This window comes from Anopheles maculipalpis, chromosome 3RL, assembly GCF_943734695.1.
Source record: "Anopheles maculipalpis chromosome 3RL, idAnoMacuDA_375_x, whole genome shotgun sequence".
Taxonomy (NCBI): Eukaryota; Metazoa; Arthropoda; class Insecta; order Diptera; family Culicidae; genus Anopheles; species Anopheles maculipalpis.
In genome coordinates, this window is record NC_064872.1 from 62,131,868 (window position 1) to 62,158,835 (window position 26,968).

General features: G+C 42.1%; 2 protein-coding genes across 3 annotated transcripts in view; both read right to left on the reverse strand.

The window, feature by feature from the left end:
- The window catches only part of LOC126562617 (peroxisomal targeting signal 2 receptor), a 491,929-nt gene that overhangs the window by 367,937 nt on the left and 97,024 nt on the right, over positions 1-26,968 (reverse strand). The gene's annotated exons all lie outside the window — the stretch shown is intronic.
- The window catches only part of LOC126561858 (four and a half LIM domains protein 2), a 108,785-nt gene that overhangs the window by 65,983 nt on the left and 15,834 nt on the right, over positions 1-26,968 (reverse strand). The window contains exon 2 of one of the 2 annotated variants that reach the window (XM_050218205.1): positions 25,756-25,841. Coding sequence is in view for 1 of the 2 variants with exons in the window: in XM_050218203.1 (XP_050074160.1) it covers positions 16,548-16,903 (356 nt within the window). In the remaining variant the exon portion in view is untranslated. Of the gene's footprint in view, positions 1-16,547; positions 16,907-25,755; positions 25,842-26,968 lie in introns of those variants that run through there. The other variant, XM_050218203.1, reaches the window with a different exon arrangement.

Genomic DNA, 26,968 nt, shown 5'->3' on the forward strand with positions numbered 1-26,968 from the left:
TGAGCAGGGATAGACGCCGAAGCAAATTGTGTAAGATTTGCTAACAAAACGGATTTATTTTTAAAATTACGAAAAAAATCGTTCCCAGCAAACGATTGATCTGCTGCTTGCTGTTCACCAGGGGAAAGGGCTTTCCTATAAGTCAAAGCAATTTGCTTTGACTTTGTAATGTTTGTTGGTTTTTGGTCACTAAATATGCTATTACATTAAACTACAAAAACAAACTGTGGGTGACGGTCAAACGCCAAGCCGATTTGGGTTGCACAAGCGAACGAGCATGCATTGATTGCAAAATTTACTAGCGACACACAAGTGTTGTGCCGTTTTGTAAACATTCCCTATTTCGTGGACTCCGAAACGACGGGGAAATGTTGTTATTCTTTCCCTATATCCGCGACTTGAAAATCTACCCCTTATGCCGTTGCTGCTCCTTCGCTAATGCATCATTGCATTAGCACAGAGTTGGGAAGAAAAATCTTTTAAACTTCATGCCTTAAGGCCACAAAAACTTGGCAAACGGTGGTGTGCTGTGTTCAATGCTGGTGCGTTTATTTTGTCCCGATCTTTGAGGTCAGTTCGCTAGTTGGCCGAACGGAACACTATTATTTTTGCCATCCACAGCCCCATTAAGGACGGTTGGCCAGGGAGGGAACGATTTTTTTTTTTTTGGACGCGCTTAATCTTTCAACATTTTCAATGAAACACTATACGAAACACACGTTGCGGTGTATGCGATCAGGGTAGAAACTAATCACACAACATGTTTTCTAAAAATTATTTCCACAACCATCACGAGCCACGCACACGCACACACACGATATTAAGATTGTCCACTTGCAGACTTTTCTGCTTTTCAAGTTCATTTTAACACGTAAAAGTAAAACTAACGATCAAGCGTAGGTGATTAGACCATCTGTTTCTCGTTGAACACCCGCGACCACCGATGATCCGTGACGATCGGGTTTTCCGCTTCGAGCACAGAATGCATAAACAATTTCCCATCTACAGCCGGCCGTGGTTCAACCTTTCAACACACATTCCTCGCACTGTTCTATCGATTCTATCCAGAAACTTCCGCATTCGGAAGCTGGAATGGTGAATGAGCAGCTACTATTTACATTTTGCCATTGCTTTTCTTACTTTATTTTGCGAAATCGGTTTCCTTTGCCTTTTTTTTTGCATCGCAAAATATTGATTATTTGCAATTGTTTTCGTATGATAAAAATTACAAATAGAAAAAATCGATTAAACTATCACTCAAATAGTTATAGGCTCATCGTTGCAGCTAAGTTACTCGCTCTTTTTTTTCTTCTTTCCAATTGTTTATTCTCTCTTCTACCTTCCAGACCGAAAGCAAAAACCAAACTCTCGAGCAAGGAATGACGATATAATTAAAATTGACTAGGCGCCTCCATCGGGAGTCTTTCCCGCTTCCGAAAACAAATCGTTCGAACGAATAAATAAATAAATAAACCGTTTTTCATCTTATAACGTATTAAGGGATCATTTTCTATCCCTAATCGCCATAAAAAGCGATTAAAATTATGTTCATTATACCAATGCAAAACAAAGTAAATTAAATCGATCTTCTTTGGCGTGAAAAATACGGCTACATGTTTGAAAGTAATTCGTATCAGATTAACATTTTAGTATTAAAATATCAAAACCCTAAAACTTCTTTCTCTAACCGAAAAGGCACGAATTTCGAGCATTATAAGGAAAACTCGCTCCAGGTCAAATCGTTGGCGCGTAATAAAATAAATTAAAATTATCCATTCTACGATACATACTAGGTGTTTATCGTTTTTGATACGTTCCGTGCATAAAACGAGTGCATCGGGTTGTTGGGAGAACATTTACGAGCGTTGTACAATCGAAACAAACATTCATTTCCTTCAATTCGATTAATTTGTTCATTAAGCGGCGGTTTGTTATATTTCGTGGAACGCGTAGTAAATCATACATTGTATTTACCAGGCGGACAACCAGGCGGTCATTCGCATTTCTTTATCTTTCGGGTGTGACTTTAGACTCTGAGAGGAATCACTACATTTGTTCTATTTAAAAGAGCGCCCAGAAGGTCTGATAAAACCTTGGCATACGTCCAGACGATGGCGATTGTTGTTTGCTGCGGCGTTCGAAAAGCTTCCTTCTGTGTCAATGTTTGCATTTTACTTCTTTGTTTTCTACAACTTCAGAAAGATGCTGACGCAGATGAATAATTCTTAGATAACATTTTTATTCACAGCAGCGATGCAAATTTTTGGTTGTAAGTGGATTTTCCGAATAATACTAAACGCCATACAAAATAACGCCATTTGCTTGCCGAAATTTCTTGAAATTTTGACTTTCAAGAGGAAGAAGATAAAGAAAAAGTGGAAGATGGAAAGCCATATTTTCGCATAGTTACGTTGATTGACCGCATATCAGTTACAGATTCCTAAAGAAAAACTTTCATTTAATTTATTATAGTTGCAATAAGTAATGCGATGACTCTCGTGGATATCCGTCCAACTAATTATCGTCTTTTGTATCATTCCGTTTATGACAAAACGAAAAATGTATAGACAAAATTCGACAGTTTTATTAGTTGATATGCAGCAGCTGTGACTAAAATAGTTGACGTGATGCCTGTGAAGCTTTGTCGATCCTTTTAGAGATAATTAGCGAATTAGACATCTTGAGGAAAATCTAGATCATCTATCTTGGCTATCTTGGCTTCTTCATCTTGGCTTAACGACCTCTAAGGTCATGCCGGCCATCGAAATGGCTTACTGGACTGCCGATACCACGTTGGTTAGTTGGTTAGTCAGTCCTCACTACGGGGGGACGGTCCGGATGGGATTTGAACCCCGGTCCTGCCGTTTGAAGACCGGCGCCGCTGTCGCCTACACCACCGGGCCGCCCCACCCCTATCATCTATTAGAGCTCTTTTTTCTGGCAAAAGTGGCAGCTGAAGGAATTAAATCTCCAAGAGCGTTTCCGCTGTATCTTCATCCATAAGATAGAAAAGATTCTTGACAAGATCAGGATAGTCTTAGAATAGTATCAGACTACCTAATCACTACAGTTTACAGATGATCGCAACAGGATTGGGTACACTCGGGACAAATATCTGTTGGTCCTCGTGAATAAAAAGACTGTCAACTCCCTTCGGTACTGACCAATGGATTATTTTTAGCAAGACTTTATTGGAGGCCCGTTCTCAATCAGCCTGTAGCTGTGGCTGCAGCTGAAGATTGAGAAATTGATGATCTGGAACTGAAACTGGTGATTAAAAAAATCTTTGACAAGATCAGGTTAGTCTTAGAAAAGTATACATTACACATGATCGCAACAATTAGTGGCACTCGTGCCAAATATATCTTTTTGTCCTTGTAAATAAAAGAGACTGAAAACTCCCTTCGGTACCGAACAATGGATTACTTGAATCAAACCTCTATTGGAGGTCCTTTCTCAATGGGTCTGTAGCCAAGATTGAGAAACTGGTAATCGCTAAGTCATAGCAAGATCAAGAATCCTTCTTTTTCTTTTTCTTCTTGGCTTAATGACCTTCTAAGGTCACGCCAGCCATCGGCTTACTGGACTTGCTTGAAACACGTAGTTGGATAGTCAATTCTCCCTGCGGAGGAACCGTTCGGATGGGATTTGAACTCCGGTCCTGCCGTCTGAAGACCCGGCGCCGCTATCGCCTGTACCACCGTGCCCCGCAAGAAAATATTTCCAAACAAACGCTCACATGATAGTCATTTGCCAAGGTGTTAGCTTAGTCGATTTAACGCTTTCCACCTAAATTACTTTGTCATTTGCAGTGTCCCAAAAACAAAACAAGAAACAAAATAATACACAACCAATTGCCAAACACCGACTGGTGCTGACAGGTGCTTGTAGTAGGCTTTCCTGCACCAAACCACGCACAACGGTACAAACAAAACACCGCGTACCGTTCACTCCGATTGTCCGAACCCGCAGCAACAACTCGTGCAACATGGAGGTCAGCCGGAGGGGCAGCAGAACACTCGAAATCACTGCCATCGCTGCCAAGACACGATTGTGGGGCGACACACAATTTTGAAAAAAAAAAATAAATAAATAAATAAAACATAACAAACACACAGCGAGACGGACGATGTCGTCGACCACTTTCCCAAAAGCGATCGTAAGGTTACCCGTGACACCTTGCACCATCGCTCAAAGCCTTCTTCCAAGTGCGCCAACATAAGCATAGAGAGCGAGACGCGCGCTCGCGCGCCCACCCCAAACGGTATGCAACTGACTGTGCAGCGATTGTCAAGAGCGGAACGGAAAATTAGTTCAGCATTTATCACCTACACTCACTTTCCGACACAGAGCGGTGGTGGGTAGTTAGGTGGGCAAGGGTATCGGACATGGTGTACGGTAGATGTTGTCTTGCGTTGCGAAACACCTTACATGTTTGGGAGGGTTGAGCACCGGCATGTGCGACAACAACACGTCGTAGTACCTCGATGCACTCGCCGATTCCCACTCCAAAACCGGACACGCCACGGGTACAGGTTTAATTGATTAAAACACACACCTCGGGCGAAAGGTCCGTGGACGCAGTACGGAGGTATGCACACGCTGGTGTGTCTTAGAAGCTCCGGCTGCTCTCCGTGATTAGTGATTCAATTTGTGACGCCAGTATCTAATAAACTCCGGGCACAAAGTGCGTCCAATAATGCACCAACAGTTGACGTGGGGGGAGACGATGTTAAAAAGAGAGGGGAGGTGGGAAATGTCGTGTTGAATCACGACCAATCATCCCGCATGCTTCCCATCTTGCCCGCAGAACGGAAGCAAGACCGGCACTTCAATGACGCCATCGCAACGAATCTCGCAACGCGACTGATCGGAAAGTGCATTTTTGCATTTAGTAGCTTTGCTTGGCGCGTTAACAGGACAGAAAGAAAAGGATGCAAAAAAGAATCGAACTCATGATGGTGACGCCTGAAAGCATTTTTACATGCTCAACCTTGATTCTTTGGTTGACAGCATTCCCGTAGGCAACATATTCTACTAATCGCTATCGGCAAATGTGCAGCGACAGCTGCATATGAAATTCTTTTTTGTCTTATACTTCATAAACATACGCTTCCTTACACGATACTTGATAAAATGTTGCTATAAAAGCAGCTATAGCAAAAAACCAAGCAAAAGGCCCTTACTCCACTGCAATCTGTTTGCCCTGCCATAGGCAGCAGCAGCAGCAAACAACAACACTGTAACTGTGATAAACAAACGTTTCTTCCCATTATTATCCGGCCGGGAGTCTTTGAGACATGTCTACTTTGCCTCGACGTGACCAGACGGACCAGACCGATCCGAAATACATGATGGAAACACACATCTGTAATGCTGCTAAGAGTACGTTTTGTTTGCTCGCCAATAAACACGTAGAATTGTGCCGTCGATGTATATTTTTTTTGCCGTCTCTCTTCCAAAAACATAACACGCACACACACAAACACGTCAGCATTGCACTTGACACGATGTGATCAAGCAAAAGTGCAACACTGCACGGATTTTCACTGATCGCGCGCAACAGTGGCACGTGGTTTATGTTCTACCGCCAATTCTCGACGCGCTCACTCTTGGCAAACACACACACACACTTTACGCACACTGCAGCAGAAATTAACGACAACAAGTAGTAGAAAGATGAAGAACAAAATCAAACGAAAAATGCACCACACGTACATAAAAACGAAACGATATTAGCACATGTGAGAACCGTACGATCGAGGTTGCGGGAAACGATCGTTTTGCAGAGAAGGCTGGAGGGGTTTTGAATGGCAAATGGGGTTTAAAACGACGCACGCACATTGAAGTACATTGTGAAACAATGTTGCTTGAAGTACATTGTGCTTTAATATTTTACACTTAAATTCACTCGTACTCAACAGCTGCTTATATCAACATACAGCAACCAGGGCGAAGATAACGGACCGCGTCGTTGTTGAAAAGACAGTGAACCACCAATCTTTGGTGTACGATAAGCACTGTGCGGATAACAAAGCACACACAGACACGCTTGACACTTGAGTCACATGCAGCCCTGAGATCTATAACGGGGGGGCGAAGGAAGACCCACGATCTCCACGTCCGCTAGCACTAAAAGTGCACCAACACGTTTGGCAACACACAACTTCGATCCTTGCTCCCGACAACGACAGCAGCCCGGAACACACGCGGCGGCCAAGTTGGTGCGCCGTTCGTACGACGACTAACGAGCGACTAGTGCGCGCCACGGTCTGTCACCGGGCGTTCGCCATGCCATGTTGGGGTCCACACACGTGAACACGGGAAAAATCCGCACATTTGCGACACTCTCCGGCCATAGTTGTCCGCTCAGACTCTCTTTCTCTCTATCTCTAAGTCTCCCCATGTTGGGAGCACAGCAGAGCATGGACAGTGCACGCACTGCAAACACAAACAGCCAAACAAACGCCACAACCACAAAAATACTAGCCGGTGAAACCCACGAGCCGGTGGTTCGAGGATCTTAGAATATGGTTTCGATCATTTTCCCTTGGGAAGCACATTTTTCATATTAATATCTCTCATTTCGTTACTCATCGTTCATGGCGAAGTGTTTGGTAAGGGGCGATAAGACGTGGGACGCAAAAGAGAACCAATTAACACCTCGAATGCCATCGGTAGCGCGGTGAATTACCAACGCTTATCGCGTTGACCATCTCCATCAACTCTTATCGCTGTTATCGCTGAAAAAATATCTGTCAAAGTTGGCTTGAAGTAAAGTCTAAGTGTGCTGATACGTTGCAGATTCTATGGCTTATCAAAAAATTCCTTACGTCAATAAAACCTTCTTCCCTACTGGAAACATTGAACTTGAAGTCAGCGAAGAAGGCTTAAAAGGTTTGCTAGATACACTAGATCATTGATCGAGCCATTTCTGATAAGCTGGATGTTTTCTCACTTTCTTGGCCCCCTTTGCCGCTTTTTTTTACTCGAATACTTCGATATAATCAAAATATTGAAGTCCTTGATTTCAAAATCCAGCAAATTTTTAAAGATTAGAAATGATCACTTCAGCTCAAAACAGATTCGAGAATTTTCAAAAAACTTACTACCGCTACCGAATAATACCGAAATTCTAATTCTCATTAAATCTTCTTTCACTTGAGTCGAGTTTCCCGTACGTGAGTTGGCGCGAAAACACGAATGCCTGACACGAGAGTACAGTTTTCCACCATACACTGAGAGCTAGCTCAATGCAGTACGAGAGATTGCGATAAAAACCCGAACAACCGCATGGGCCAACCGAATCGCTCTCTTGCTCAGCTACGATTTTCCCGAACCGACGGAAAAAGCCGGTCGTGAATGGTAAAAACATGATGCTCATTTTTCTCACCGCAAATAAGCCACACCATGACCCCCCCACGCATCTAACTGCATGTACGGCGTTGGTAATGGTTCCATTTAAGCTTCACGGTGTCACGTGTCAACTCTTGCGTCTTTTGCGTATTTTATGGCGTGCGGTGCATGAGTCGAGGTACCCAATCACTGCACTAGTAGGTCGACAACGCTCACTGCTAATCATTGCTCATTAAAGCAATTAAGGCCTCGCAATAATGGACACTGTGTGCTCGAAGATGCTTTGCAATGGTGGACGTCTTAAGAGACCTGGATGGTGTTGTCTCTGCACTGCGCGACCTTCTCATGGTCGTCCGTGTATGGAACCGTTACGTTCGGAGCGGAGCCAAGTAGCAACCAAACCAGGGCCCCACCATTACTCAACAACCGCTCGTGGAACCTACCGACCCTTTGCGGTTCCGTACATGGTTAGAACGATCTCGCGTACTCACGCACGCACCCGCCCTTTTCTTTTATAACGCAAACCATGATGACAGATGTTTGATGGTAGGGAAAATTTGTTATCTAACCCATTCGCTGCCCTCACACGATCGTCGAACGCCGATTAATCGACACAGCCTTGGGCAAACGTTTGATCTGACTCATAAAACCGCCATAAACTCCACTCGCCGGCATGGTTTCGAGCCCTCTGACATGGTCCTTTTAGCCATACATAAACGACAGCATGATGAAATCCTACCTATCATCCAGGTGACATATACCGGCGCAGAAGACGTACACACCTTTGCCAAATCAAATATTTGTCTACGTTTTACTTTTTTTTTCGTGCCTTCACCATACTCTCCAGCGGTTGTTCGTATAAAGCGTGCCGTTTAATGATTAAGATCGGATTACATTCGACACCCTTACGGATTGGGGGTTGTTGTTGGGGTACCATTTTACCTGTCTGTGTAGAACGGTTTTTGGCGGAGGTCGTCATGGTAGGGTTTAGCTATAAAACTTTCTTGCTGACTGTTGCCAACTTACCTAAAAATAGAAACAAAATAAAACAAAAGATAGCAATTAATCACACGCATTTTAATTTCATTGCCGATCGTTTAAACTTAATGAGAGTTAGAGCAGAGATAGTAAAATAATAGATGTTGGAAAAGGACAAGCAGACTTGATTTATTCCCTTAAAATTTCAATAATAATCATTCATAAGATTGTATCTACAAATGCGACCAACTGCATTAGGGCAGTTTCATTTTTTCACACTCAGCCCACTGTAATTATCGAAACAAACGCTTTTTAAACTATTTTTATACTAGGATTTTTCGATGTCAGATTAAGTTAAGAACCAATAATTCAATTAACAATAATTGAAGATCATATAATAAAATATTAATATTATTTCGAAAGAATACGACATATGAGCTGTTGCTATAACTTTACAAGCGCTTATCGCAATTGATTAAATTAATCGCATTTATTTAACAAGGTCCAATTGTAACATTTATATTGCTTTAAGCGAATAAACAACAAGCAATACGGCCTGGCCGTCCTTTATGAATAAAAGAAAGCGAATAAATAAGTAGTAAGTGCAAAACAATGTATAGAAATACGACGTATGAGAAATGTAAGGAAATTCTAAATTCTTACGTTCTTTCCCATGACTTAAATAACTATTCGTATAAGTCTTTTTTGGTTTTTTTTTTTTTTTTTTTTTTTTTTTAGGTGGGAGGCAATACTGGGTAGCCGTCATACTCATATTGAATAAGTCGACATAGCTTGCTTTTGTTAAACTTAGTTAAAGGTGTACCTGGTGGTAGAGGCGACAACATCTCCAGTCCATATCTCGATAGGATCGGAGTTAATTTCCCATCCGGAATCGTGCGCCCGTAATGTAAGAACTGACTATCTAACTACGTGGTATTATAGTAAATACGTGGGCCGCTGCATAGCTCTCCGGCCTAGGCCACAACAAGTGTTGCAATATGCAATCTGATATTTTTATTCTAAAGTTTGATATTTAATTCGAAATTTTGGAGCATAATCACACTCACATTTTTTTTTTTGACGTACGACCATCATTTGTGATAACATTGATTTACATTGACTTGAACAAATCAGTTTTACCAACAACAAAATGGAATTGACCCGTGAACATTTTCGTGCAATCATTTTTCACAACTTTCGACGTGGACTATCAAGACAAAACTGCATTTATGAACTCAAATCTTTGCATGGCGATGAAGCATTAGCACTGTTAAAAACAGGTATAATGAATTGAATCGTGGCTAAAAGATTAATTTCGAGGAGATCGTCCAAAAACGGCGGTTGTGTCTGAGAACATTGATCCCGTTAAAGATCTAATTGCACAAGATCGTCATGTGACATACCGTGAGATAGCACTAGCATAAACACAATTTTGCACAAACTTTGTTATCTTTGGATCCCGCAAACGTTGACAATCGCTCAAAAAAGGCTTGAAAAATAAAATACGATCATGATGCTTCAAAAGATGTTGATAAGATCGTCACAGGTGACGAATCACGGATCTATGGGTTCCATGCCGTGTGGGTCTTCAACGACGAGACAAATCCAACGAATGTTATCCGTGGAACAAGCACATCGAATCTGCGGCAAAACTGGGCATGTAGCGGCTGTTCCGCTCGAGCAACGTAAGACGATCAATTCTGAATGGTACACCACAATTTGTTTGCCAAAAGTCTTCGGAAAAATCCGAAAAATCAGCAAAAGAAGACGGATCATACTTCACCATGAGCGATGCGAGCTCTCACACATCGGCACAAACCATCGCTTATTTGACCGGCCAAAACGTCTTGGCTGACTTCGCACCCAAAGATTTCGTTTCATACGCGCACATCAAGAAAAAATGAAGATGCTCCCCAGAAGATGCTGTCGAAGCGTTCAAAAATCACGTTTTTGAGGTATCTCAATCAGAGTGGAAAAAGTACTTGGATAATTGGTTTGATCGCATGCAAATGTGTATTAATCATCAGCTAGAGAATACTTTGAAAAATAATAAAACAGTTTTTGATGATAATTATTTGTATTTGAATTATTATGCCAGAAATATAAATAGCAGCCTACGTATAGTAAGCCATTCGATAATCGGGGTTCATTAGTAGTTCTCTATGCCAAGAAGTAGTATGTAAATGGTTTTGGGAAATTGATCCCATTAGTGGACCAATCACGAAGTCGATTCAGTGTCTCATTTTTGCCATTCTGATGAAAATCAGCAATCACCGATTGCCATGGATACACGACACACCGAGCCACCTGCCAACTAGAAACCGATTTCACGACAATCCTATCACCCGACAAACTTCAGCAGAACCGCCTCATTTGATTTTTACGCGTCAGTAATTTATTCAAAGAAGTTTAAGCAATAGTTTAAACTTATCGGATGCCATATGCCATGATCGCAATAGTTTTCCATAATATTTAAGCCATATATACGATAGTTTTATATTAGATTAAACCTTTTTTTATACAATAGAGAGGCGAATGTAGTCTCTAAGACTCAAAGCCTCTATAAATAAACGAACAAACACAAAAATAATAATAATTCTGACGAAAACATTGCCAAAGCACGTTAGTGGATTCATCAATTGTAAATTTTAAATAAAAAAGCCAAAGTGAGGACTAGCTATCCATTTACTTGGTATGAACAAATCTAGTAAACCATTAGATGGCCATACCTAGAAGTTCATTAAGCCAAGAAAATATTGAAAAAAAAAATATTTCTGTGCATCTTCTATATAAATTTTTCAATTTAAGCGAAGACCGGTTTTTATTATGAAAAGGAGTGTTTTTTTTTTGACGCAACATTTGAAGACTTTTTTGGTGTTTCGCGCAATGTTTTCATCATTTTTGAATGCAATGTTTTCATCATTTTTGAATGCAAACAATTCTGTTAAAAGTATCGAGAGCAGTAATTTGAAAATCGAATATTGATGTGGTCTTATTCTATTGTCAATCACTGTCACTCATGAAACCCTTTAACCATTTATTGGTCCACTGAATCAATATTCTATTTTAATTCAGTTGAAAACACGTATCAAAATAAAATGCAAAACACTAAAAATTATTCAATTAATTAAAAAATATAGTAAATATTTGAAACATTCATAATTAGATTTGACACACAAATTTGTAGAAAGAAGTTACGTTTTCTTTTAAACAAAAATATGAAACCAACTTACTAAAATGTCAATGTATGTAATTTACATATCAAACTATCACTTTCATTTACCTTTCCACTCATTACCAACTTACAAACAAGTACACGCACCAAGTTAATTAGGTGCCAAACCCCAACCAAGAAATGAACCATGAAATGAAAACCTGATTGGCCAATTTAAACTCTTCTCTTAACCTATCGACAGTAACAAACTTTAGAACATTTTCCGCAACAACGAGCCCCACAATCGAGTACGAGTTATTCCAGCAAAGTTCAATTACCAAATAAAAAGAAGGACCACCACCCACCGGAAACTATTTCAACACCCAAGGGAGGACAAGGACACACCTCTTTAGTCGCTTTTCTCGATTAATCCGCCGGCCGGATGGATGGATTTGTGTGCCGTGTGTTTTAATTTACGCTCTTTCCCTTTTCCTACGATACTGACGACCTTTTACAAACTGTCGGCATGGTCGAGTTTTACGAGGCTCAACGGGTTTGTTTTTGAGTCATCCATCAACAGCCAGGATGACGCACGTGAATGGATTAATTTCACGCGCTTCGAAGCAGCGGAAGATAGGGGAACTTTATTCTAGTGGCAAGATAGACAGAGAGAGAGAGAGAGAGCGAGAGAGAAAGAATGGAATTCTCAGCGCAATATCCCTTTTTGCACGATCGAGGACACTTGACAACAGCATGTCGGAAAGCCAATTTTACATGTAATAAAACGAAAAAACGCTTCCTGCTTCTGGCAGTGGCAAAGCAAGCAAAAAGGACGATACGAAGGTATCAGAGGTCATCAATTCTATCTATATCCCTGACGCTCCTTCTTATATCTAGTGCTGGTCGTAGTTGTTCCGGTAAGTGCCACAAACGGTAAGGAAATGATGCAAAACCATAACGCTAATGGATGAGTTTGATGGGCGTATCTCGTCCGTTTGTTAGTCAGCCATAGAATGCATCCTTCTTGTCCCGACATGTCCTTGAAGAGGCAGTTTTGCGACGGCTGTTGAAGAAGGTTTTTTCCCGTCTATTCCTGCTAGTCGGTGATGTTTTCAATTCTTTAATCTTACAACAAGATTAGTTGTTTCACAACAAAATTAAACACAAAAAATTGATACACGCTTGTCTCCTGTTAGCGTCTTCAAGTATAAACGTTATCGTTAGCGCCATGTTATACCGTTTTTATCGGCCTTTGTTCCGGTCATAAATTTTATGAGCTTTGCATCAACTTTTCCCTTTCCAGCGCCTCGGCTAAAGGGTATTCCTTTTTTCGTAAACCGTACTATGTTGCGTCCTGAGCGAGCGCTTAGTCTTGGCATGCAGTTCCGCCCGTCGTAAGCATTAATCGCCCACGGGAAGAGGAATTTCGCCGACGAAACACATTGTGACGCATCTCAGTCTCCCACATCACCCAATTTGCCAGTATGCTTCATCACCCGAGCTGTCTGTACAACTTTCTACTTCAGTTCTAAAACCAAGGTAGCAACCAGAACCAAAAAAAAAGTAACATTCTCCTAGCAAGCAACACCACCCACCGTTGGAAGCTACGAATAAGCTTCTCAGCCTGTCACGGTGTCCTTGTCGTTATGTGCCCTGATGGAGGGCGTGCTAGTGAAGCAGTTACCGAACGGGTAGCGTATCCAGTTCCGTGGCCAGACGTAAGTTTACGTGCATCGACATTTTATGCCCTTACCCTTAAGGGACGGGAACCCTGGAAAATACCAACCCGTAAGAACATCGCTACTACCCGGCTGTGCCATCACAATAAGCAGCGTAAAAATGAAGGGTAAAGAACCACGCTAACAGGAGCGAAAGGAAAGTCCATGTTAAGACGAGTCATGGTTATGATTATGATTATCATGACCGTTTTGCTGGACGGAAATGCTGACGAAGAAAGCGTCAGCCAGGACTAACGCACACCCAGGAAGGATAGCAGCAGCAGCGTCTGTCGATAAGGGTTTACCGTATTCGTGTGGGTACGGTTGACCAATCATTCTTCCGCGCCACGCTTCCTCACACTACCTCTGTCTACTCTTCTTCAACCTACTTATTTATTTGATTTACTTCCCTCAACACCTTTCGAGTGGGATCTAGATTTTGAACAGTTTTTCTTCGGCTTCAATATCCTTAGATAGGCTTTTATGTGGATTGAGTAACAATTATTTATAGGTTGATTGAACAAAGCGCTTAATCATAATTTGTCATAATTTGTGTTTATATCGTTTATTGGGAGTGGAACTCAAAACCAATCAAAATTAAGTGGTAAAGGTTGAAAACCAGATGAAGGACAATACTTTATATAATTTATTAGCTATATTGCTGTTTATGGAAAAGCATTACATTCAACAAGGTAATGGAAGTGAGTAAAAATTCCATTCTAACAAGAGCTACATAGATTATGGACAAAATCAAGAATTTTAATCAAGGTGTCATTCTCTAAGGGAGCGTTATGCATTTAAATACAAAATGTGGAGTCTTTGAAATTAACAAGTTGTCAAATAAATTAATTTTATTTTAAAGAAATGCTTTACTGTCACTTTTAAGCAACACGGCTGCTGGTAGTGATGGACTATCGGCCGAGCTCTTCAAGATGGGGCCAGAGAGGCTTACCGTCGAAATGTAGAAGCTGATCACGAGAATCTGGGAACAGGAAGAATTACCGGAGTAGTGGAAACTGGGCGTCATTCGCCCAGTCTACAAAAAGGACGACAGGTTGGAATGCTCGAACTATCGTGTCATTTCGGCAGCTACCAAGCGGGGTTTGTTGGAGGCAAATCCACCACCGACTATACTTTCACTCTTCGGCAAATCCTCCAGAAGTGCCGGGAACGCCAGATCCCTACGCACCATCTGTTTATCGACTTCAAGGCGGCCTACGATACCATAGATCGAAATGAGCTATGGTACGTAATGCAGCGGCATCACTTTCCTGGAAAGCTGATCCGGCTGCTAAAGGCCACCATGAATGGGGTGCAGTGCAAAGTGAGAGTATCGAACATGCTATCAGAATCGTTCGAATCTCACAGGGGTCTGAGGCCAGGGGACGGACTCTACTGTCTACTGTTCAATATAGCATTGGAAGGTGTCATACCTTCCAAGAAGCAGCAAGAAATGGATTGATGATCAATGCGACGAAGACGAAATACCTGCTTGCTGGAGGTTCTGATCGTGAAAGAGCCCGAGTAGAGGAGTTCTGCTATCTTGGGACTGTCGTAACTTCGGATAACGATGTCAGCAGCAAAATCCGGAGACTCATTGTTCAGGCGAATCGTGCCTACTACGGCCTTCACCGTCTGCTGAGATCCAGAATACTTCGAGACCGCTCGAAATGTGAGATATATCGCACACTGATTCGCCCGGTGGTCTTATATGGCCACGAGTCTTGGACCATCCGAGCGGAGGATGCAAACGCTCTTGGCGTGTTTGAGCGTCGCACCCTCCGGACCATCTTTGGCGGTGTGTGCGAGCATGGAGTGTACAGGAGAAGGACGAACCACGAGCTTGCTGAGCTATACGGAGAACCCGACATCCTGGCGGTAAATAGCACGTAAATAGCGTCCGTAAATAGCACGTATTGTGACGTTGTTCTGTTCTGGATACTTCTTCAATACATACATTTTTCCACCATCAGTGTTGGATGATGGCATTTTTAAACCATTGGGCACCGCTTAAGTCGTGTAGATTTGAAGATCGCCAACATGAACATAAAGCGTACCAATGAAACAGGAAAATCTTCAAAGTCGTCTTTGGAAACTGGTAGCTAGGAAAAGTGACGCACCAATACGTAACCATCTGCACCACACCGAACAAACGAATGCACAAAGGCAATAACATTATCAACCGAGCCCACACGGGATAAGGTGCATTTAAATCTCTTCCAAGCAACTGTAATTTCATGAATAGTAGGATGAAAGTCTACTCCGGTTGAAGATGCGACAGTGGAGCCAGCGTTCACATGACAGGATCGGTGTTCAAATCCCATCCCATCCCCGTGTGGACATAGTATCTAACTGCGTTGTATAAACAAGTCTAGTAAGCCATTCGAAGGCCGACATATCCTTAGAATGCCGTTAATTCAAGAAGAAAGAAATCTACTCTCTAAGGATCAGGAAAAAATGGTATTGTTCTGCACCTTGGGATCAGATGTCAGAGTATTCATTCAATCGGCGAAGTAAATTCTGAATAAAATGGACGTTGCAACCCCTTAGTCGAAGTACTCTATGCCTGAATTTCGTTTGAAAGGTCCAATGTCCATGAAAGAGGGTCCCATCTTGCTTCAGCAGCAAGCACTACAACTTTTTTTTTGTTGATCCTTTATCATAGGACTTTTTTCAATAAATTTCCATCCAAAAGGAGTATGTAATTGATCGTTAGAGTACTGTAGTGCAGATACTCTAATGCAATCCGGGAATGGTCAAGCATAATTGTTTGAGAAATGCAAAATTTGTTTTGCTTTTACACTACAACAAAATGTTTTTGATACAGATTTCAAGATAAAATGTGATAAAATAAAATGAATTAATTCGCCAAAGTAGTTTATTGCTAATTTGTTAAACAATATCCTGATAGTATGGATCATAATGAAGAGCCAGACATAAGACCAGACATAAAACTTTTCATAGTCTTTTATTAAGATAAGCTAATTAAACAAAAAAGTTGCACTGAAACTATTAATCAAGTAAATGATCGTGTAAATGTATTTATTTGTTCCGCAATATTGAAAAGATCATCCTTAAAGTTATGAAAAATTCATCAGAAAAAATGTAATTATCTTAGCTTGTAAGCTCTTTAGGCTAGTGAAGCCTCTTAAATGGCCAGTGAATGTTTGCAGGACAAAAACACACGCTCACGGTAAAGAGTTTTTGTTCGATGGCGATGCCCGTCGTATTAGATCGCGTTAATGAACCTCCGGGTTTAGCTTGTTACCCTACTGCACCCCATTTGGAGCACCCCGCACCTCGCATGAGATCAACAGATGAAAAGCAACCCGGATAATTACTTGCTCAGACGTCGACCGCTCGTAACGGACAGCGGTGAACCGGGACAGGAAGGCGCCAGCTCGACCAACTCCGCCACCGGTGGTACACGATTCTTACGCCTGATCGCTAGATGCCGCTCGCGGGATGGAAATTTCGGTGTCTTGCGGATTACCACCGGTTGTACCTCGATCGTGCCCTGCTGTCCGCCCGCCGCATCACCGTTCGCATCCATCGGGCTTTGCTGTGGTGCACCGGAGGCCGATGCTCTTAAAGTGCCCGCTCCACTCACGGCGTCCGATAGACGTCGACGAAGGCTTCCAAGGAGGCTGCTGCTACGGGCAAAGTCCGCTGGTTTCGGTTCGTTTGGTAGGCGCATATTCCTCCCACTGCTGGAGCTTGCTGTTATCTAACCACCGAACCCAAAGGCAACCAAACCAGCTGAAATGTCAAATTGGCTGATGCGCGGTAAGCACACACACACTTGAAAAGCGTAAACAAACGCGACGCAACTATGGCTGCTTGGATTGCGGGTGGCGTCGCGCGTAGCAATGCACAGGAATGGTTGTAGGAAGACCTTCGTTTCCTTAGCACGTACTGGACGTGACGGTCAACAGCGAATGAAGCTAAATGATGGAAGAAAGCACTCGTCACAGCTCAAGTGGTACGGATGACACTCGATCGGCATGTGTTTTGTTTGCCTGCTGCACTCTTGGATGCACCTCACACGCACGTACTTGAAGCGACACAATTCTAACCTGCACAGCTCCATACAACATGAACGCACAGCACTGCATTCAACGCACTGAAAACACACGCACACTAGTGCATCGCATTTCAATGTGCTTCTTTTCATCTACCTCACACACTACACACGGGTACCGAAGATGCGTGCGATGAGCAGCAGCACTAGACGCACTCGCGACACTGTAACCATATACGCACAGGCACAACTTTGTTAGCAGCCAAAAAAAAACACATGGCCAAAACCGTGACGACGGAACGAGGTAAAACAACACGAACCTTTCACACTGCACTGGATGTCATTTTAGTGAGAAAAAAATGCACCATTAACCATGCGTTTACCCTGCGTGGGGCATTTTTTATGTAACAGAGATGCTGAGCGACATTTACTACATTTTCTTTCTCTTCTACAGAACAATCGGTGATGGAGATTTGAGCTAGCTCGATGACGATGTTGACACTTTTTAGAAAAGAACAATCGATCCCTTTGAAACTAACCATCCATAGACCTTCGTTGAAGCCATGTTTTTGATAGCGGCACTCGATCACCAAATCGCTCGATCACATTGTGGCACAATAATCACACGCAACACTTTTTAATGGTACTTTGTCGACAAATAACACGGACGGAAAACGGAATGGACGGACTGCCAGCCGCTAGCGACAAAATCACACCCGCAAAAGAGACGGTTTTGTCTAGACGATCGACGGCAGCAAGACTTGGAAAGGGTTGTGCAAATGTGCGAAGCATAGCAATGCATAGTGTGCCTAGCGCTCTACCCCACATTGTCCAAAATGTGGGATAGGTGGGGTGGGCCCCTCTAGAAAAACGGCCCCTTTTTTAGAGCGCATGATCAAAAACATTTAAATTTCATATTTTTAGAAATATTTATTTTGTTTCAAAAAGAAAAATAGTTTCTATACTTAATTCGACACTTAAAACAAGAGCAATAATTAAAATAGTTGCATTTTTGACCATTAGAAAAACCCACTGTGCTCTGTCGACTGTTGCTGCGTCAACAAAACAGGCACGAATGCGAAAATCAAAACAGAAATACGGATTACCTATGCGCTAGCAGTGGTGGTTGTGAGTTTGGCGCGAGCGTGATCGCATGCACACGTGTTTGTGAAACAAAATCGCATATGTTGTGCCCTGCGGCCTTTAGCTGGTTTCCTCTCTTGATGCACGTTTTTACACATTTCTTTCTTTCTCTGTTTTATGCGCTCATCATAGCCATTGTGACGTAATGCATCCGGCCGCGATGGAACTGGTAAATTTGGGCAGAAAGCGAAATGCAGACACAGCACAAAAAAATTATCTGTAGTCACATTTAATTACATTTTAATTAGCTGCTTTTTTGCAATGCATTTGGGTAATTATAAGACCACTAGGGGATCAGAGTAGAAGGTTAAGGTTAGTGGAGTTTTGTTCTAGAGACAAAGGTGTTATATTGGTAAATCGAAATTATCAGAATGAAGGCAATTGCGTCAAAATACGCTCGCATTGAAATGAAAGATTTCAATGCACGATCAAGAAGTTTAATGGATGAAGCGCGCATCGTTTATGTTTCACTCACAATCATTATGATTTTGTGGGCGAAACAACACTACCTTTACATTGGCCAATATAACCAAGAATCAGCTTGTGGTGATTTTTTGCAGGAATATGCAGCACACCGCAAGCAGTTGTATCGTTTGTATTTAAATACTGACTTACTATGAATTGTCATAGATTATAAATGTTCGCATCTTCTAGCTCTTTCCAGGGCCTTTACAATCAGTTGATCCTTCCTTTTTGACCAAAGAATGGGGAAAGATAAAGTTCTCCGATTGAAAATTGCCCATAAGATCCTGTAGGCTGCTGAAGAGAGGCATTACTTAGACGCATCCTGCAGATTCTGAATGCAAGTTTCATTACATTAATACGACACGCGACAATGATTTGAGTTGTGAGTGTCTCACAAACACAGTGGGGTGGACACAATCCCTGAACTAATAGAGCTGTAGGACGAGGTTCTTAAAACCATTCGCCAAGCTGGGAACAATCTTATCTGTATGAAACAAATGCATACGCTACCATCAAATAAGATATTAAAACAATATTGGGAATGATTGTTATAAAATGTCCAGCATAATCCATTTGTAGCAACTGTCTTAACAATTTTTCAGCAATCGTATTGTTTCATGACTTACATGTCACTGCCACAAAAGCAAAAGCATGTTGAAGATCGATTAAGCACAGGATTTCCTCCATGCCCCTCGAAGTAATAGCCATTAACTACCCGCCGACGAACAACTACAGATCGACCGGCCGAACGTAATCTTCACCGACAGTGTCAGTGTTTTAGCCGTCCTACAATACGGCACCTCCAAAGATCCCCACATTCAGCTCCTAGACTCCATACCTGCGTCTCCAAAATTCGTTTTCTGCTAGATTTTGGGTCATTACGGAATCAGCGGAAACGAAAAAGCTAATCTTCTGGCCAACAAAGGTCGGCTTCGTCCAGCAGAAATACGCAGCACCCTTTCGCGCTGAGATGCCATCTTTTTTATCAACAGCATAATCGTTTTACACTGAAATACCATCTGGCACAACCTAGACGTCAGCAACAAACTCCGCCCATCAAGCTGAAACACCGCTTCATAGGAAGGTATCAAATCCACCAACAACTGATAAGTCCTATCCCGCCTTCGAATAGGACATACATCCTCATCCGAATACCTATTCCTACATCCTCAACAAATTCAGCCCTCCTCGCTGCAGCTTCTGACTGGACACTAGACACCGATACGCGACAATCCTATCATATCAACTGCATCAGAACCGCCTTATTAGATTTATACGCATCAGAAATTTATACAGCGCCATAACAACCAGAACCATAAGGCTGAAAATTGAAATGCAATATGTTACTGGCGTCCGAGATCCGAGTAGGAGAATAATTTAGCATCATTAGAAGGAAAAAACTATATATATTGAAAAAAAAAAACCCAAAATTAGAACGGACAACATAATTTAACAAAAACTGTAACTAACCGAAAACTAAACACGGGAACCAACGCAGAACATGTTAAAAAAGAAATCCTCTTGTTTGTTTATATTTATTTCCTCACCAAGGCATTGAAGTAATGAAATCGTTTAGGAAGTATTTTCCACCAGATACACGCTGTCGGCAAACTTACGACAGAGTACTCTTGCAACTCTGATTTTGGTTATTCATGGGAAAGAAAATTCTTTCCATTGGATTCGAGTTAACCTGGCACCGTTAACCTGGACAAGCAAACTAACGCAATAATTTCGAAATCGATCATACTTCGTTGTAATCGGTTCATTCAAATATTCTTCAGTAACTTCGCAATTCTTACATAACACATAAGTGGATTTTGATCTCCTAGTACTGGGCACATGGGCTAGTGGATAAAGATTAACGGGAATATTTTTACGATTCGAATAATCGATCGCGAGCCTCATGCACGCTAATAGTGATCACTTCTGAAGGAATACGACCAACATCATTCCGGTTCAAACTTTATATCTGCATTCTAAATACATTGTGATTTAAAAATAAACTGAACATGAATCTGCCGCCCGGGTATTGAGGATCAATCATCATAATCGGGAATAGTTTTTTGACGCTGGCTTTGGCTATCCTCAGCATATAGAGTAGATGATACACGGGATGATTTGAACTCATAGGCGATAATACGTAACAGGGCTTGCTGGGTGCTGCTGGAGTCCTAAAAGCATACAACATCGAATTATTTATTTTCTGACCAACTTTGAAACACATTAACCAAAGTCTAATCATACCTACCCAAGCTAGTAATTCTTGCGCGGCCCTCCATCTTTCGGCCTGAGTGCACTCTCAGGATGATGCGTTTTTTGTCTGCACACCGAACGCAGATGGCCAGGTTGCAAGCAAATTTGGCACGTTTGATGGCGATGATAGCAGCGTTCACCAGTGTGCCCTTCATGACCGCACACATTACATTCGCCCTTCTTGCTCTGGTAGTGCCCTTTGTTACCCCGTTCCGTCGGCACCTTGGGTTGCTGTTGCCGGTGAGAATGTTGGTGAGCAAGCGATGGTTTCTGGGGCTTAACATTGTAGATCGGTTGATGATTTCGATTGCGGTTAGTTGGCTGCTTTTGTTCGGCTGGCCGAGGACGGTCACGTTTCGTCTGATAATGGTGCTGGTCATTTTTCTGTGGAGCTCGATTAGCTGCCTTGTAATAATTTATCTCAGGTTCTGGCTTTGATTCTCCTAGACCCATGTCGACTGTAGTTCAGAAAGCAACGCACATTCGACACAAATAACACGACGGGACGACCACCCTCAACCACGCTCGAAACTGTACTGTGTGTGTGGTTAGGCGTGTAGCGTGTATGGCGCAGCGTTTTTTAAACGATCCAGTGTTTCTCAACGAGAAATGCGGCAAGCATTGTTTTATTTTTTTTATTTTCCCATTTCTAGACGAAACTTGTATTTTTGAGTACGAAAAATCAGTACTGCATTTAGATTGCCCTTTTTAGCACTAACATAAAACAACACTACAAACTGTACGCCTTAACACTCGCTCACATCTGTACCTCCTTGACCGTACATGGCATATATCGGAATATTTCAGGACAAATCTTCCGGTATATAGACTTCCGGGAGGTATATCTCAGCGTTCTATACCTGCATCGGACTCTGGACTATATTTAAGAACAAATCTTGACAACGAGCGAACCACACCACTGCTGACCGTCTACTGCTAAACCTAGTGCAGTATCGACAAACTCGTTTTGTTAACTCACGCAAACAATCGAAGGAAAAGTAAAACTACAGGGTGTTTGCGGACAATAAGTTGGGCAGCTACGGTTTTGCTACTAAATAGTGATTAGATTGGCATACCAACACAAGCGAAACGGCCTTGGATTATTAGGCTGGCTAATGGTAGATCGTATGTGTCCCAGCAAGAATCTGCACTTTGTCATACGGTGACGAAAACCATCAAACGGTTGGAAGTTCGAATAATTCCCACAAATAACATGGTAAACTACTCTTTCTACAAAAAAAGTCTTAAAATATTATTAATTTTTCCAAATACTTTGTTTCGTTTTCCGTAGGATCACCCTTTATGTGGCGTTACATATGTTTGCTGAACGTTGCAAATGATTCACGTGCTTATCAGTGATCTGGCTCTAAATAGATCCCGTAAAGCTGCAAGGCCTGTTGCAATACTTTGCTAGACCTTATCTCCACACTTCGAGTGTGTTGAGCTGTAGCCTGTATATGCGAGTGGCGGCCGTTATTCAGTGAGTGGAAGTGAAGGTGTACGGTAAATGTTCTCAATGTGCTATTTCTCATATTGGTGGATTATAGTGTAACTTAGGAGAGTAAATACAGGACGGCATACGATGGGAAATTTATTATGTGGCTGCGATGATGAATCATCAGATGAAGATTTGCAACAATCTGTAGAACCGTACTATCCGGTAGAAGTCAATAATGCCCGGACACAACGGACTATCTCGACGGTACCCATGCATCCGGAATCAAACGCGCCAATAACGAGTATGTCGTCATCTGCAACAGTGTCACCCGCTCGAAACCTTAACCCATTGCAACGCAATTTGCAAACAAAATTACAATCCAGAAAAGCCGGCAGGCTGGTGTCAACACAAAAGGGTCCAAAAAAGGTTCACTCAAAGCCGGAAAAAGTGGTTCAAAGCATGCCGGAAAAGCAAAAATGTAAGGCATGCGGTGAAAGTGATCACTTGACCGAAAGCTGCCGCTATTTTACACGACTGTGTTTTCATTGCCGCGAGGAAGGACACATCAATCGCATCTGCCCGAAGCGCAAACAGCGGGGAACCAAGCAGGCAAAAACGAAGCACGCCATAAAAGTACAAAAACGTCCCAAAACGGTGAAAATTTATAAATATAAAAACTTAATCTGACCACAATTCCATGGAGGTTGATGTGAAAGTTTTTGATAAACTCTTTGCGCTCGGATCAGTAACGTAAGTGACTTAACTTAGGATTTTTTGTAAATTTGGTCAATGATGAAATATTTTTGTATTTTAGGTAAGCCGTAAGACCTAAAATACAAAAATATTTCATCAGTATTGTCGCAGTATTGTCATCAATGATTGACTAATATGATGGTTTTCTTTTTGATTATTTTACAGGAATATTGAAGATAAACTGTGAGAATTACTCTTCAAGATTCACAGAAGAGTCGCAAGCCTGTTGACTTATGGTATTCCAGAAAACTGACCCATGGCTGTATTGCACATCGAAATGTGGCCTGCTAATGGCACTTTAAGCTGTCTCCAAGGATTAGCTTATTGACTTTACGATTGACTAGAAGCTGTGCCCAAGGCATACAGCCCAGGGGAAGGGCATCTAGTCCAAACGCAGCACAGAACAAGATAAGTTCCACACGAGTTCTCTGCAACTCCAGTTGCGTTCCCGAAGCGTCGAAATAGTGCAAGGACCAACGTACAAAGCGTATCAAATTCAACAGAAATATTTTAACCCTTTTCACTACAATAAACAAATATTTTTGTTTGAAAGCTTATATTTTCCATAATCTCTCATTTTTATGTATCAGGTCTAATGACAGTTTTTGTAACTAAGATGTGATGATTTCTTTTGATTCTATTGAATAAACTGAAATCGATCGAAAACAACATAAAAATATGTTTTTCCCCATATTAAATACAGCCTGATGCAGTGATACGGAACCGGTTCCGATTCCGTTCGTGATTCTGGAACTGGTTCCTTTTCTGATACTGTAACCGGTTCCGATTCCTATTCCGGAACCATTTTCGATTCCGCAATCGGTTAAAGGAAACGGAAACACTTGTCTAAATTGGAGTTTGATCATGAATCGCAATCAGTTCAGTTTTGGAATTGGCTGCTAAATCGTTTCTGAAATTGGTTCCGTAATCGGAATCGGAACCGGATCAGCAATTGATCAGGAATTCGTCCCGGAATCGGTTCCAGAACCAGAAACAATTCCGAAAGTGGAATCGGAATCAGAAACGATTCCCAACACGGAATCGGAACCATGTAGGTCCGATTCCGTGAGCCCATCACTAATTATGAGTACGGCCCGAACAGCTCCGATTCGCTAATGGATTGTACCGACATATCGGAGAGGCGAATGTAGTCTTTAAGACTCAAAGCCTCTATAAATGAACGAAAAAAATTGTATCCACACGGTAGTTTTGAAGCGATTCACCCATTACTATTGTAGATCTGGCAAATGTGTGAGAAACACTGAACAAAGCAAACCGCTCGCTTACACACACATATGTCCATCAAATGATGCATTTAGAAAAAAAGAGATTCTTAGAAGGAATTTACTCAATATAATCCTAAGAATTTAAACTCATTCAGAGATGATTTCCTGCAAAGCTCAAATAATACACATCTCAAGAGATGTGGTAGAAATAATCAACCCAAATCAACGGCAAGATAACAGCAAGTGCGGAACCATCGGCAGGGATACCATCGTCTAATGCCTGTGGTGCATTAGACCATCGATCCGATCGTTGCCGATATTCGACTAGATTGTGGTTTTACAATCGCCAGAAGGGACACACCATAAGAATAAGTCAGCAAAATCTTAAAGTGAAACAGAAACGAAATTAGACAAAATGTGTGAGGAATTTGTTTAGTTAAGTAAAAGAAGATTTCTTCCCGTTTGCAAGCAAAAAAATCATGTCAACAAACGGAACCAATTATTCACCGGAACGTCAAAACGTAAACAATGCATGCAATTGTAGTGGTAAAGGAACCTGTTGCATCAGCGCCGAAAGAGCGTGTGTGTATGTAGGTGTTAGTGAGATGTTTAGCAGCGCGTCTACCGTTGCTGAAGGCACAGTTCTCTGTAACACGCTGTTGTCCGTTGAAGGCGGTCCGTTCCTAGCCACACTTAAAGACCGTTAATATTTCCAATTGAAATATTACTCGAGAGAAGATCCAGTCACCCGAAGAAGATGGGAAATCTGTTGTGCTGCCGCAAAGGAAAATCGAAGCAACCTAAAAATCACGCCAGTATCTCTTATGTTGTTGAAAATGGCGATAGGAAACACGTCCCGGTACCCAGCTGCAATCGAACCATTCAGCAGCATGCAGCAATTCGGCATGTCCCGAAGCGACAGACAAAAAAATGTGCCGCCTGTGGCGAGCTGGGCCATCCCACCGAAAGCTGCCGCTATTTTACCAGGCTATGCTTTTACTGCCGCCAAGAAGGACACATCATACGCATCTGCCCGACAAGGAAACGTGTCAACCAGAGACGGGCAATCCGCGCGAATCCCAACGGTTCCGTTTATCGTCCGGTGTCGATCCAGGAACCACGGATAATCTACCGGAAGCCGAAACAGCAGCGACACATTGCACCAGGTGGTACGTACATGCAAATGCCACCAGAACGGGAGGGGGGGGGGGGGGGAGAGATTTTACCATTTTATATATCATTACACTTACCTCCAGGCATGAGGCGTAAATCCCGGACACCGGTCGGGACAGTTATCGCACTCGGCACCATCGAAGATTTCGCTGATGATGACACCCTGAAACGAAGCAATAGCAGTGGATGTAACGATATTTTTTACCACATCATTTGTTGCTGTCTTTAAGCGTGCAGATCTTGACCGATCGGTGGTGCCCGATGACGTTGTTTACGTTAAAATATTGTCCCGTAAGCTAATTCTTGTGCCATGCGGATTGTATCGTCGAAGGTTTATAGCTATTAATGAAAACGAACCAATTGTTTGGTTTGCTGTGAGGACATGAAGCAATGGTTGCTTTGATTTGAGATTGAAGAGAAATGGACCCGGGAGAACTGTTACGCGGCTGAAGAGCAGTTGGAAAGAGCACTCAAAATTATTCTGTTTATGTGAAACAGATATGATGAAGTACGAAGAAAAACATTCAACTTAACATGTTTCGAGTGGTAGGGCTTTTCTATGTTCCGAGTAGGATGGTGTCTGCATTGAAATATCAGTTTCTATTTTTTCTTTATTCATTAACATTCTTTAGCCATTTACTCTGTCGTAAGACTAGAATCTGAAAAGGAAAATAAATAGAATTTTTCGGAAGAGTAAACTTAAAAAGGCATTCTTATTTTTGTTATCTGAACTTGAACCAGCTGCGGGCAAACGAAGTTTCTTTCTTTATTTTATAGAGGTTATTTTATAGAGGCCTCATTTGCCACTTGGTATATGGTTAAATGTAGGGTTACAAATTTTTGGAGATATGACTTAATGTTAAACTATGACTATTGCTGACGTGGTTGCTTTATTGTGAAAGCTATTGCTATGTAAACTTAACTCTCACTGTCTTTCGCTTGTCGGGTAATGAAATGGTTGCGAAGTCTGTGTCTAGTTGGCAGGTGGTTCAAGATGACAACGCCACAGAGTGGAGGACTGGATCGGTCTAGGAGGTAGGACTCGTTGGTTGTGGTTAGAATCGGGAACAAACCATAGTGGGGTATTTTGCATGATGGAAAGGAGTTTGGTACTGAGGACTATGATGTGCCAGGTGGTGTTCCAGTTTCGGGCAACTATTGTGTCAGATGTGAATCATATGGCATCGCGGCGTTGTGTGTGAGCCGACCTTCGTTGGCATGTCGGTCGGCTTTTTCGTGTTCGTGAATCCCGGAATGAACCCACCCAGGAATGAATCCAACGTGTTTGTC